The sequence below is a fragment of the Mus musculus genome, chromosome 18, assembly GCF_000001635.26.
Source record: "Mus musculus strain C57BL/6J chromosome 18, GRCm38.p6 C57BL/6J".
In the NCBI taxonomy this organism is placed as follows: Eukaryota; Metazoa; Chordata; class Mammalia; order Rodentia; family Muridae; genus Mus; species Mus musculus.
Genome location: NC_000084.6, coordinates 10,721,133 through 10,736,250, shown reverse-complemented (window position 1 = coordinate 10,736,250; position 15,118 = coordinate 10,721,133). Strand labels below are relative to the sequence as shown.

General features: G+C 41.5%; 1 protein-coding gene across 3 annotated transcripts in view; it reads right to left on the bottom strand.

Moving 5' to 3' along the window:
- The window catches only part of Mib1 (mindbomb E3 ubiquitin protein ligase 1), a 92,954-nt gene extending 82,328 nt beyond the window's left edge, over nt 1-10,626 (bottom strand). For 2 of the 3 annotated variants that reach the window (NM_144860.3, NM_001364997.1), the window contains exon 1: nt 9,718-10,626. In NM_144860.3, the coding sequence (NP_659109.2) occupies nt 9,718-9,946 (229 nt within the window). In that variant the 5' untranslated portion in view covers nt 9,947-10,626. The remainder of the gene's footprint in view (nt 1-9,717) is intronic. The other variant, XM_006525811.4, reaches the window with a different exon arrangement.
- Nucleotides 10,627-15,118: the final 4,492 nt, after the last annotated feature.

Here is a 15,118-nt window from a genome sequence, read left to right as displayed (position 1 = left end):
AATAACAATGGACATCGAAAAAGAAAAAAAAGCAACCTTCTACAATTTACAATTCATGGTGTGAAACAATAGTTTAGGAAAACCACCAGTGCACACAAAAGCACATCTAAATCCTTTCTTGGTTCCCACAGTTCAAATGCCAACAAAGCCACTGAACAGCTGTGAAACAGACTAGCATTGAGAAATTTAAAAAAAAAAAGTAAACAAAGCTGGGCGCTGTGGGACCTATAATGAGAACACAACTGACTTTAAAACAAAAACTGATGGTTAAATAAAACCTAGAGCAGAAGAAAGGGCACTAAACAAGGCCAATACTTCATTGGTCTTTTAGGAGACTAAGATCCCCCAATTCACTCTCATCTAAGATTGTTAGCTCCAACAGAGTTATTCCTTAAAGTTTTCATTTCAAATCTCTTAATTCCCTAGCCAAACCCATTAGTGCCTTTCTCCTTACTGCTGCATGCCACATCACCCTGGAGAGTCAATGCTCTTTCCCCCAGGCTTTATGAAGACACCTGCCACCATTAAGCCAAGGGCCTGATGAAAGCTTTGACTCATTCTACTCAAATTCAAATGAGCATCTGTTCTCAGTTCATAGTATCTCTCCTAAGTTCAACAACAAATTTATATAACTAACAACTTTTTCTTGGAAATATTTAAATACAGTACAGCATGTTGCTAGGATCAATAATACAAAAATAAAACATAAGAGAACCATTAAAAAGTAACTCAAACTCATAAATTATTGGTTAACATAAAATATTAAACTTATAAAGAGAAAAGACAACAAGATGAAGTTTCCCTACGTGAAGTTCAGTACGTGACGCACACTCAAAGTAAGATAAGAATATCTAAGTTGGCACTACATCACTAGTGCTGATTATCTTAGATATCTTAAGGATTATGTAACAAATTCTCAGACTTTTCAGATATAAAAACAAACATCCACTGTAAACTAGCACGGCACCTAATGACCCATGAAATTCTCTCCAGGCTCAAAGATTTCTAACATCAAACTGGACATAATGGCACATGCCTTTAATCCAAGCACTCAGGAGGCAGGCCAGCCTGGTCTACATACTGAGTTTCAGGACAGCCAGAGCTACAAAGAGAAAGCCTGCCTCAAACCAACAACAAAAAGATTTCTCACATCAAGAAATAATTAAAAAGTCAATACTATTATTCAAACACAATTTATTACTAAGGCATAAGTGTTGCCATCATTCCAAGAGTTTCACACTCATTAAACTTTTAACTCTTTCAGATGTTACAGAAAGGATTAGCCACCTTTGGCTATGAATGAAACTCCTGAAAAGAAAATATCTTCAGAGAATGACTGATTAGAATTTCACTACTGTAGAGATTGAAATGCTGCAGGTCCAAAGTCTAATTATATTCCTCACCCACCACCTCTTTGTCAAAACTAAGGTCTTATGACTAGTAGATACATGCCTGCTGAGGTCTTGGAATTTACACAACTAGTTTCTACAACCTAAAAGCTAGAGAAAAACTAACTCCATCTTACCACAATTGCCTCTCTAATGTACCCACCAATGTATTTTAAACTTGCCTTGATTCATGATTTTCTCTGTTTTGTAAAAACCTGAAACTGCTTCCACATTGGAATCTGAAATTTTCAGCAACCTAAATCTGTGTTCCCAGGCCATGAACGCTAAAAATGGCTGCAGAATAAACTATTTCTTATTCCCTTTAAGATGAGAGCTCTTGGGTATTGTGTACTCAAGTCCAAACTATAATTAAAATACTTACTGAGGGCAAGGGCTTTATTACCTACCAACTGTCCAGTGTAGTCTCCATTTCTTATTCTTGAGAAATGCTAAATTAACTAAATGTCAGCTGTTATTAATAAAAGTCACTATTTTACCAAACTTGGTGCCCTACATACATTTTACTCAACTTTCCCAACAATCCTAAAATACATATTATTATCCCATTTTATTGATGAAGAAACTGAGGCTCGGAGAAGTGACTTGCCTAGAGTGACACACTGAAGTTTGAATCCAGGCAAGACTGATTACTAGGCTCAGCTCTTGGCAAGCAGTACTCTAAAAGCCTCCCCTTACCCAACATCTAGGGCATTAAGCCCACTGATCTGCTGTATTCAAGATATGTCATTAAATTGCAATAGTAAAAATAAATTCTAAGAGAATACATTTAAAATATTTTTAAAATTGTAGAAATCTGTTTCAATAATATAGACACACATCATTGTCTTCCAGCCAGCTTCTGTTTCACATTAAGAAAATGTCTGGAAACATCTCAAGCAAATCTGCAAATCCGCCTTATCCTCTTTGCTGGATAAATTATCCCTTCTGTTTTATTCTTTTTCAAATGCACACAATAATTATAACTATGCCACGCAAAGGCAAAGAAAAAGTGTTGAACTAGCATGCAATCAAAAGCTAGTAATTGTTATTTTTAGCATTTGTCATATAGGAGTAAAAATTTTAATAAAGATGTGAAATTAAGAATTGTATTCAGTTTAAGCCTGGCGAGGTGGCACATGTCTGCAATCCCAACACTGGGGCAGCAGAGGCAAGGGGGCTGCTGCAAATCCATCGCCAGCCCAGTCTGCAGATCAAGCTCCACGCTGCATGAGAGCTCCTGCAGGGGAGGGGAATACACTCAACCAACCATGCTAAAAAGCCAAAACTCATTATTTGATTTTTAGAAACCAAACACTTGTGCATACACCCTGACCTACTCCAAATGTATTATGTACATAAAAAAATTAGGGCTGAAGGCCAAGGAAGTGAAGACTAGATTTGAATCTCCACAATTTGTGAACTGTCTGTTAGCCCATTCAATTCATTTGGCCCTTGGTCATGTGAAGGTTCTAGGCCTCAGTGTGGGGAATGCCAGGGTCAGGAAGCGGGAGTGAGTGGGTTGGGAATCAGGGGGAAGTGGGTTTTCGGAGGGGAAACCAGGAAAGGGGATAACATTCAAAATGTAAATAAAGAAAATATCTAATTTTTTTTTTAAAAATGGATTGTTTGTAAAAAAAAAAAAAGAAAGAAAAGAAAGAAAGAAAGCCATCAAAAATATAAAAAATAATTTTTCCAACTCCTCAGAAAAATGAAACACAAAAAGTACAGTAGCAGTATTCAAATAAAAAAATTCATTTATCATCAATACCTATAAAGTAGCTTCTCACAAGACCAAGATTCTCAGAATCAATGAAAACAGAATTCCTATAACAAATTAACCTACAACTGACAGTATTTTAAGATATGTACTAAGCACTGTTTACAACATCAGAATAAAAGAAAGTAATATAGGGGAGCAGTTAGGTAAACACTTTGAACTATTAAATGCATGCATCTACTTAAAAAGGCCAGTGTCTACCTGCTAACCTATAGAGATGTCAAGCACAGAAAAGAAAGCAGAGAACAGGTGTTTCGTTTACAAGGGCAAGCCAAGCAGCAGTGTTTCCTACAAGTGCACACACTTAATGCATTCAAATCATCATCATTTACTATATAACAAACATTAAATTATTTGCAACTCAAACAGAAAACACACATAACAGAAAGTGTTTAACAGTAGAGTCAACATGGATTCACAAATCCAATCAACCATGAATTAAAACTACCAGGAAAGATTATGAGTGGGACCTCATGTTCACTTCCCCCTCTCAGTGCTGGAACATCATCTGGCTTGAACCCTATCCAAGCTGACAATTTTTTTTTTTTTTTCAGGAAAACATAGTCACCTCTCTGCTTCCTGAATGCAAATGTCATGTGACCAGCTACGTCACACTCCTGATACCATGATGGATTGTCTGTCTTCAAACACTGAATGAAAATAAACCCTTCCTTAAAAAGAATTTTTTTTAATTATGTTGCCAATTAATAATGTTTTTTAATTATGTTACTTTCAATCTCAGTACTTGGGAGGCAAAGGCAGGCACATCTACAAGTTTGATGTGCCTGCCTTGTCTACAGACTTCAAGTCCCAGCATCCACATGGCAGTGGATTATCTCTAACACCATGTCTAGGGAGCCAACACCCTCTTCTGGTCACCATGGGCACTAAGCATGCATGTAGTGATACACATACATGTAGACAAAACACCTATATACAAAAAATACAATAATTTTCAAAATTTGTTTTCAAATATCTGGAAAGCTAAAATGCAAGTGTACTGAACATGTGCAAATCTCCCCTAAGTCACACAGCATAACTACCGTATGCAGGGATTTACACTGCTTGGCATGGTATCCAGACATGACTTAAATAGAAGGAGATGCATAACTTAGATGCAAATATTATGCCATTTTATGAAGAGACTTGAGCACCCCTGTGTTCTGGAAACAGTAAGGGGTCCTAGAACCAATCCTCTAAAGATATCAAAGGACAACTACCCAATAAAATCGCAAGCATAAAAAGTGTTGAGGAAGAGGCAGGAGAGTTTCTGAGTTCTAGGTCAGCCTGGTCTACAGAGTGAGTTCTAGGACAGCCAGGGCTACACAGAGAAACCCTGTCTCGAAAAATTAAAAAAGAAAAAAAGAAAAAAGAAAAAAAAAAAGCACTGAAAGAGAAACTTTTTAACAGTGCACCAAAGTAGCTATTTCTGTGGAACAGAATTATGTGAACATTTAAAAATACAAATGCTTGTTACAGAAATGCATTTTTAAATAACCAGCTAATATCATTTACAAAAGAAAATACAAATAAAAAACACACCATAAATTTCATTTCTAATTTTTTTTAATCTTATAATCAATTTCCTCCCAGTGAAAGAATTAGGTGGTGAGCATTTCTAAAGTACTCTACGATAAACAAAGAAGGGACTAAGGAGGAAATCAGTGAGCTGACTGCTCATGTCTACTATCTGTCACCCACAGGTGTGTGAAATAGGCACATGCACACATACCAAGAGAGAAAAGAGAAAAGGGGGAGGGAGACTGATTCTTGAAGAATCGGAGATGCTAGTTAGAATCTGCATTCTATAAGATCCCAGGGTGATCTATACGCTTTCTGCCATTTAGAGATATGAATGTAAGGTCTACTAAATAGACTTAGGTCCTCAATCCAACTAAGACATAATCTAATACAAGGACAGTCATAGTAAGAGAACATGTTTAGATTACTCAAGACTATAGGCTCCACCCCTAGCCTCCCAACAGCCTCCCCTCAAAAATTTGGATGGCCTTTCACTTAAACCATTGTTTTAGAAGACAGATATAAAGACATATTTTAAACAGTCAAAATCTATAGGGAAATAACTTCCTTTGCAGATGATAACTGTTACTAAGCAGCAATCTCAATGGCATTTCACCCTCCTCATCTGCATCTTCTCCTCTATTCTTCTCTAACCTGTTTTTTCCTAAGGCTTTGCTCACTTGACAATATACTTTTCTACTATAGCTCTAGAAATGAACCAGAAGAGAATCTCAGGAAAGAAAAGCCTAAAAATTTCTTTCTTTTAATCCTAGGTTAGCAGCTTTAAAACCCACACCTGATTACAAACACCTATGGGGTTTTCCACATGGAATCTGCGGAACGTTCTTAGAATATTGTAGAACAAGACACAAAGATACACACACACCAGAAACATCCTGGACCAACAATGACTAGAGGAGTTTGAATGAACCACCACCTTTTTCTTACGTATACCAAGAATAAGAAAGGCAACTTTAGGAAATCCTAATTCATGTTCTCCATGCTCCTTGGTAATAATACAGTACTGCACTCAAATGATGACAAGACAAATCTTAAGTAAAAATATACTTCTCCCCAAATCATCTAAAACTAGTACTTAAAAGATACAGAGTCAACTATATCTACCTGATCATAAACTTCACGACCCCAAACTAATAGCCCATGTATTTCCACAATCTTCTTGGTGACTTCAAATTAGCCAAATGTATCTCTAAGACCCAAGTTACAGGATACAAATTTCTACCAAATGTTCCTCTTACTAAATTTTGACTAGCCTAGAACATAAATTCTGCACACTGCAACAGAGCTGGAAAGATGACAGATAAAGATGCCTGTCTCAAGGCCTGACAATGTAATCTGTAGATTTTTCCTAAGGCTTTGCTCACTTGACAATATACTTCTCTACTATAGCTCTAGAAATGGACCAGAAGAGATTTTGATTCCCAGAACACACACAGTAGAAAGACAGAACCACCCACACCTACTACAGAGTGCACACACCGCCCATACCCACACACACATGCACAACATATTCATAGTAGTATTTTGCATTTTAACATATCAGAGGGCTTTTTATTACTTCCAGACGATGAAATGCCCCCCACTAAGGTACATCCTCAACTCCAACGTTTTACAGCTTTGTTCCCTTGCCATCTCTCCTGCACTATTTGTACTTCACTGTTTATAGGAACAGTTCTCTCATTTATTACTATTATTAATTCTATTTATTTATTTTTAATTTTCTTTCTAACTTTTGCTTTTACATGCAACCAATCCTGCTGTGAACATTTTTACACAAAACTGTTCAGTGGCAAAGTCTCTTAGAGCAGTAATTCGTTCTTGAACAGCCCCAGGAAAGACATCTTTGTAGGCTTCATCTGGCCAATGGTGGTATGGTAACATTAAAAATATTATATAAATCTTTCATATTGACATAGCACTGATAATAAAAAAGTCCTAGGAGGTGAGGATTGGCTAAGTTAACAGTAGTGAGACCATGGATTTGCATCTCCTAACGCAGGGCTCTGAAAAGGCCACACACCATTTCTATCAGTGTTGCCACAAAACCTAACCCGTATTTAACCACAAGGAAACATTAGACAACTCAGTTTGAGGGACAGTCTACATGACTTGTACCTCTGAAAGACAAAAATGAGAACATGGCCCAAAGTTAAAGGAGACCTCTAAATCAGAGAAAGGAGAAACCAAGAAAAATCTTACTAGTTTACAATATTTTTGTAAGCCAAATTACTTGAAGGTGAAAGCAGAATTTTGCCAAACCCACTATTATGTATGAAGTACAGAATATAACAGAATAAATCTTACAGAGTGTAGTAAGATGCCAATGGACATCATTCATTCAATATTTTGAAGCAAAAACAAAAGCAGCATTATTAAGTTTAGGGATAAAATCAGAGCTAAGAGCTTATGTTTGCTTAATATTTCAAAAAGCATTTAATGGATGAAAATTAAACCACAGAAACTACAATACATTCCAACAAGCATTCCACATGAAGACTACCTAAGCTGCACACAGAAGTGTTTTCAAATGTTTAAGAGCTAAAATGTAGCTGCCGCAGAGCATAGGCCTTGGGCTCAATCCCCAGCATCAAAACAGTATTTTCAAAAGGAATCAGATGAACATTATCTGCTTCCCACTAGATAATATGTTAGATTGTCCTGAAGTAAACAAAGGCTCTCAAAGTTTCTTCTATGCACATGCTTTTATTCTAAGTTTATTAATACAATATATAGACTCCATACTACAGAACATGATCCAATGTTGACAGCCCTTGAGAAATCCTAACATAGGAGGCAAGGAATAGGCTCCGACTTTGCTGCATGGGCGAGGATCAAAATAACAGTGTGCTGTGAAAAGATTGTAAAGGCTCTCACCACCAAGAAAATGATAAATGTGTGGAGATAAACTTACCTCTAACCTTGAAAAGACACTTAAATTTCTCCATAAGCCTACAATCACTGATCCTAAAAATTCCTCCAAATAATTATACTATGGTCAGACTTCTGTCTGAGCTAGCATAAAAACAAAACTTTAAAGTGTGCATAAACTGACATACAATTGCTGGGAGTATAAACTGGTCAAATATCTTTGCAGGCAATCAGACAATATTTATGAGAATATTAAATATGTGCATACTTAGGTGAAGCAATTCCACCTCTGCAGAAGTAACACATATGCACAAGGGTACTGTAGGATTCATCTACTTCATCACTGTAAGATATAAACACCTATCAATAAACTACTGGGAAAGTGCATCTATGCATCCAGTCACCTACACAGAGGTACAAACATGGAATGATCACCAGTATGAATTACTAGATCAAGTAAGTAAGGTGCAGAAGAGGGCTGAGGAGATGGCTCAGTCCCCATGCAATCCTCAGTAGCTGTGCCTGTAACCCCGGTGCTGGGGGTAGAGAAACATGAAGACCTCCAGGGTTCAGTCAGTCAGTGAGCTCCAGTGTCCATGAGTGAGCCTGTCTCAAAAAGCAAAGCGAAGCAGACACCACACGTCTGACACTCCACACACCTGCATACCCAGATGTACACCCACCCCGCATGCACACAGACACACATGTGCAGGCACACATACAAGTATAGAAAACTAAATATAGTTTATTGCTATTTGTATTTAAGAGAAGAGATTTGTATTTTCAGTATATTCAGATCTATGCTTGCAACTGTAAAAATATACAAGAAACAGGTTAATAGTGGCTGCCCTTTTGAGTTATGCATGCACATCCTTTCAGTGCATAAAAACCAGCTAAAACAATTTCCAGCTGGGTCTGGTTACCCATGTCTGTAATCCAGCATTTGGGGAGGCTGTAGCAGCAGGATTAGAGTACAGAGCCAGCCTCAACAACACAGGAGTTCAAGAACTTCTCTTTAAAAATGAAACAAAATTTTATAAATTGCTAGTTCAAAACTGAGTTAGCACATGGTAACTTTCTTTCTGCTGGTAGCAGTAACTATCCATTTAAAGATTTAGGCTTTGCCGAATTGATTATCTTAGTAGCATCTTATTTAGAAATTCTGAAACGTAATATAAGTTCAATATGAACTTTCTAAATGAATACCGTTATCAAGAATAGATCTAAGTTAAAGTAGATTGAAATAAATTTTATTTATTCTGTGAGAGCAACTCTTAAGTTTGTCATATAAAAAACACAGTGTCAATAACTCATAGACGCCTATAATGGAGTAAGCCAAGAGTATCACTAACTCTCAGGATAAATATGTAGAATTTTAATATATTATTGGGACAGGATAATAACCAGAGGGGAAAAAAAACGGCGTTTCCTATGTCTATTCTCCTCTTGGAAAAAGTCTGTCTGTTTGTCTCTCTCTCTCTCTCTCTCTCTCTCTCTCTCTCTCACACACACACACACACACACACACACACACACACAAGCACACGCACATTCTCTCTCTCTCACACACACACACACACACACAGAGGCACGAACATGCACGCACGCGCACACACGCTCAACAGCTCACAGTGTCCCCCTCTATTACTATAAAGATATATAATTAAACAGTTTCGATGAAAATACACTTTCAAGTCTCAAGTAGTATTTACCAACTAAACTACTAAGTCATTCTGTGTCACAGGCAGGAAGAAAAGCTAGCTCAACAAAGCAAAGGCACCAAGAGACGGATCCCCGAGCAACTCCACACCATATGGCAAGGCAAGCCTCCCATTAGACAGTTATAACTTGGTAGCTGATTAATATCAATGCTTATTAGACAGCCTCTCCGGCCCCTGCCTTAGAACAGAAGGAAATCTGTTGTCTGCAATGCCTTTCATCTAGGAAACCTGAAAGCATCCTGGTAATGGACAATCTGTGAATTGAGAAGGATGTCCTATTCTGGAAGTTGTTTACCGGGTTTGGAAGCTCAACCTCCCCGTGACCCGGCACTGCACTACAGGGCAGCCGTCTCAGGGCTGCTGGCTGCCCTCGCCCCTTCCTCCCACGCGTATTTGCCCCAGGCCCGCTGGCCCCGCTTACCGGTGGGCGCGCTGTCCAGGATACGCAGGTCGTAGGCCCCTGAGCAGCGGTAGTTGGCGGCCGTGCCGTTGTCCCACACCACCACGACCTCCTCCGGACTCTCGAAGCTCCGTACAGTGCCTACATGGCCCTCGCCGCCGTCCTGCTTGCCCCACTTCCAGTCCGGGCCGCGCACTACGCGGGCGCCGACCCCCTCCACCATCACTCGGTTGTTGCGGGAGTTACTCATTGGGGCCCGGACGGTGGGCGCCGCCGCCGGCGGGGGAATCGTGAGAGAACTGGGCCCGGGCCGCACTCTGGACGCCGGCGGGGGCGGCAGCGAGCCCCGCGGGCCGTGGGGCCGACTTACCGGGGCGGCGGCGGCGCGGTCCACGAGCAGCCTTTCGCCCGGGCCGGGCCGTGGCCGTCGCGGCCCCCGCTCCGACTGGAGGCCCGCCCGCGGAGGCTCGCAGGCGGCGGATTGCAGGCCGAGGGCGAGCGGCCGTGGGCGGGGGCTCTGCCGCTTGCCCCGGACTCCCCGGCCGGGCTACAGCGACGGCCGCCAGCAAACCTCGCTCTCCCCCGGCCAGGAGCGCGGAGGGCCGGGGGAGGCTCGCCCCGGTGCAGGGGCGAGCGCAGCGGGAGGCCAGGCGAGCCGCCGGCCCTCAGCGGCCCCCGGCCGCTCACTCGGGCCTGGACGCCCGGGAGCCGGCTCCGCGATGGGCAGCGGCGCTAGCGGCCGGCGAGCGGCCGGAGCCGGGGCCCCGGGGCCCGCTTCCCTCAGCCCCCGCGCACGCCGCCGCGCTCCGCCCCGCCACCGAGTCCCCGCCGGGCGAGAGCGGCTCCACATCCGGGTACAGCCGCGTCCAGGCCCGAGCGGCGCCTCGTGAGGAACTGCGAGGTGCTCCTCAGCGACAACGGGATGGGAAGGGTTTGGGGGAGTCGCGCGATCCAGGAAAAGGGGGAAGGAAACGGATCGCTAAGCGTCCCCGGGACGCCGAGGGAGTGCGCATGCGCACGGTCAGGCACTCGGCGACTGAAAGCTCCTCCTCCGTCTGGAGGAGTCCCTGGAGTGACTCGGATGGTACGGTGCTTCCCCATTGGCTGGGAGGAAGAAGGGCTGGAAATGGGGCTAAAGGAAGAGTGAGAGGAATGAGAAACAGGTTGCTGTTCTGCTAACGTCAGAGTTGATGATCCCCGGTGTACTGGGTGTGAATTGAGGATTGCACACTCTTTTAGGCTTCTTTTCCAACGAGAGCGGGAATAGGGCATATGACAGCACAGATTAAAGGTGACTTGCATTCCTTGTACAAATGACAAATATTTTAAACCACAGTGGGTGACTGGTAGTGTGTTTTTAAGACTTCTGAAAGATGTGCCTGGACTTAATGCGACCAGGATAATAAGCAGACACCCTCTCCATATTATGATTATATTTACTATGACATATTTAAATTGGTTTTTGGAAGTGGATGATAGGGATGGAACCTAGGGTCTTTCTCATGCTAAGCACATACATGTTCTACCATTAACACTCCCAGACTCTGGACTTTTACTTTTAATGCCATATCGTCAGGGATTTTGTTTGAAACAGAATTTCTCTATGTACTTCAGTCTGGTGTTAATCTGGAGACTCGCTGCCTCAGCTCTCAGGTTGCACCGCCACACCCAAGTAACCATACAACATTTTAATTCCAGCATTTTATTTTCCAAACATCATTACACACCTGAAATGCAGCATTTGGGAAACTGTGCAAGCATATGGTAGCCTAGGCTACATAGTGAGACTTTGTCTCAAAAACCAAACAGATAAAATCAAGAATTTTACTTTATCTTAAATGAATAGCTCCATTTTCTTACACTGAAAAGGCATTTAAAAAGGTAATCTTAGTTAGTGGATTAGTGGGTGTCTTTAGGGAAGAGTGTTTTTTTTAAATCAGGTTTTAATATATATTTTGTATTGAATATTTTCTTTATTTACATTTCAAATGTTTTCCCCTTTCCAGGTCTCCCCTTTGGAAATCCCCTATCCCATCTGCCTCTATGAGGGTGCTCCCCCACCCAACCACACACCCACCCACTCCTGTCTTCCCTCCCTGGCATTCCCCTACACTGGAGCATCCAATACCCTCAGGCCCAAGGGCCTCTCATACTCTGACACATATGGGTCCCTCCATCTTTAGTTGATATTCTAGTCCCCCAGAGCTCCAAAGGGTTTGGCCTGTTGACACTGTTTCTCCCTCCATGGGGCTGCAAATCTCCTCAGCTCTTTTAGTTCCTTCTCCAACTCCTCCATCAGGGACCCTGAGCTCAGTCCAATGGTTGGCTGCAAGCATCCTCCTCTGTATTTGTTGGCTGTGGCTGAGCCTCTCAGGAGACAGCCATATCAGGCTTCCATCAGCAAGCGCTTCCCAGCATCCACAATAGCATCCCAGTTTGGTGGCTGATTATGGGATAGATCCCCAGGTGGGGCAACCTCTGGATGACCTTTCCTTCAGCCTCTGCTCCACACTTTGTCTCCATATTTCCTCCCATGAGTATTTTCTTCAATCTTCTAAGAAGGTCTGAAGCACCTACACTTTGGTCTTCCTTCTTCTTGAGCTTCATTTGGTCTGTGAATTGTATCTTGGGTATTTCAAGCTTTTGGGATGATATCCACTTATCAGTGAGTGTATACCATGGGTGTTCTTTTCTGACAGATGCTATTTTCTAGTTCCATCCATTTGCCTAATAATTTAATGAATTCGTTGTTTTTAATAGCTGAATAGTACTCCATTGTGTAAATGTACATTTACTGTATCCATTCCTCTATTGAAGGACATCTGGGTTCTTTCCAGCTTCTGGCTATTTTAAATAAGGCTGTTATGAATATAGTGGACCATGTGTTCTTATTACATGTTGGAGCATCATCTGGGTATAGTCCTCAGGTAGTACTATGTCCAATTTTCTGAGGAACCACCAGACTGATTTCCAGAGTGGTTGTACCAGCTTGCAATCCCACCAGCAATGGAGGAGTATTCCTCTTTCTCCACATCCTCACCAGCATCTGATATCACATGAATTGTTGATCTGAGCCATTCTGGCTGGTGTGAGGTGGAACCTCAGGGTTGTTTGGATTTGCATTTCCCTGATGACTAAGGATGTTGAACCTTTCTTTGGATGCTTCTCAGCCATTTGATATTCATCAGATAAGGATTCTCTCTTTAGCTCTGTTCCCCATTTTTAAAATAGGGTTATTTGGTTCTCTGGAATCTGACGTCTTGTGTTCTTTGTATATAGGATATTAGCCCTCTATTGAATGTAGGATTGGTAAAGATCTCTTCCCAATCTGTTGGTTGCCATTTTGTCCTATTGACAGTGTCCTTTGCCTTACAGAAGCTTTGCAATTTTATGAGGTCCCATTTGTCAATTCTTGATCTTACATCATAAGCCACTGGTGTTCTGTTCAGGAAAATTTCCCCTGTGCCCATGTCTTCAAGGCTTTTCTCTACTTTTTCTTCTATTAGTTTCAGTGTATCTTGTTTTATGTGGAGGTCCTTGATCCACTTGTACTTTAGCTTTGTACAAGGAGATAAGAATGGATCAATTTCAAGCCGGGAGTGGTGGCACACGCCTTTAATCCCAGCACTTGGGAGGCAGAGGAAGGCGGATTTCTGAGTTCGAGGACAGCCTGGTGTACAGAGTGAGTTCCAGGACAGCCAGAGCTATACAGAGAAACCCTGTCTCAAAAAACAAAACAAAACAAAAACAAAAAACAAAAAGAATGGATCGATTTGCATTTTTCTATATGCTGGCTGCCAGTTGAACCATCACCATTTGTTGAAAATGCTGTCTTTTGCCACTGGATGGTTTAGCTCCTTTGTCAAAGATCAAGTGACCATAGGTGTGTGGGCTCATTTCTGGATCTTCAATTCTATTTCATTGATCTATCTGCCTGTCTCTATACCAATACTATGCAATTTTTATCACTATTGCTCTGTAATACAGCATGAGGTCAGGGATGGTGATTCCCCCAGAATTTCTTTTATTGCTGAGAACAGTTTTCACTATCCTGGGTGTTTTGTTATCCCAAATGAATTTGCAAATTGCTCTTTCTAACTTTATGAGGAATTGAGTTGAAATTTTGATGGGGATTGCATTGAAATCTGTAGATTTCTTCTGGCAAGATGGCCATTTTTACTATAATAATCCTGCCAATCCATGAGCATGGGAGATTGAAAATGGCTTTTTAAGACTCATAGAGTCTAAGCTAGCCTCAAACTCCCTTTAAAAAAAATGCTGTGTTCCACATTGTGCATGTTTCCCTATAAAACAGACATTATAAAACAATAGTTCAAATCTCTAAACAAGTTTTCATGCTCTCTTCTCTCAACTTAGATTACTCCTGCATCCCTAGGTATTTACGTTGGTACCTTCTAGAATCGATATGAATCATCTGGAAGTTACTATATCATGTATGGGTCTGTCATGTTTATAACACATACATAAGTTTATCTTCCATTCTTTAAGGAAATTGGTGCCATTTAAAACTTAAGAGATTTCTACTCTTCTGACCACAGGTAAGATAAATCAATCCTTGCTGGGCATGATCACACATCCCTTTAGTCAAAGCATTCTGTAGGCTGAAGCAGGTGAATGCTTTACTCCATATAGTGATTCAGGGTTTCATGTTGTTCATACACCATCCCCTAAGATGGATAATGGAGAGAGGGAGAAGATAGAGAACAAGAACTCTTAAGGTCCTTACTCCAAACGCTGCAGTCCATCATCTAGAACTCAGGTCCACATGCTTGAGAGAGAGAGAAAATGTAGCCTAGCTGAGTTCTTACTATTCACTTTTGAAAATTGAAATCACTCTTAAGTAGTCAAACAGCAGAAATTTAATATAGCAAATTAACTGCAAAAAGTGTTGGAAGAGCTGCAGAAGTGAAGAGACAGCAATAAACTATCAAGTGCTTGGTACTAGAGAAGCAAAAGAGGGTGTGGTATAGGAACCACGTGGCTACCACTGAAGCTGACTGAGTAGCTTCTGCTGTTGTTAGAACTATGAGTATTTTGCAGCCAGCCAGGATCTCTTAGTCACACTAACACTGAGACAAGGAGTCCAATACTACCTACCACTGTCACTACCCCTGTGTGTCTCCCTTCTCTCAGGGGTCATTGGTCATTGTCCCATGAGGACAAAGGGAGCAGAGTCAACAAACAGGGTTTCTGACAGCCTGTGAGTATGACACACGGGGACCAGCTTTGGAGAGACAGGGCAACTGTACTTGGGATGAATCAAGGATTGTATAGTTTTAGGGTTCTGGGTAGGAATATCCAGGGTGGGCAAAAGTCATTGGCTGGAGGCTAAGATACTGAGATGCCTCACTAACGTGGGGCAGCAGTCCAGGAATCTAAGGTGCTAGCTGAATGGCTTCTT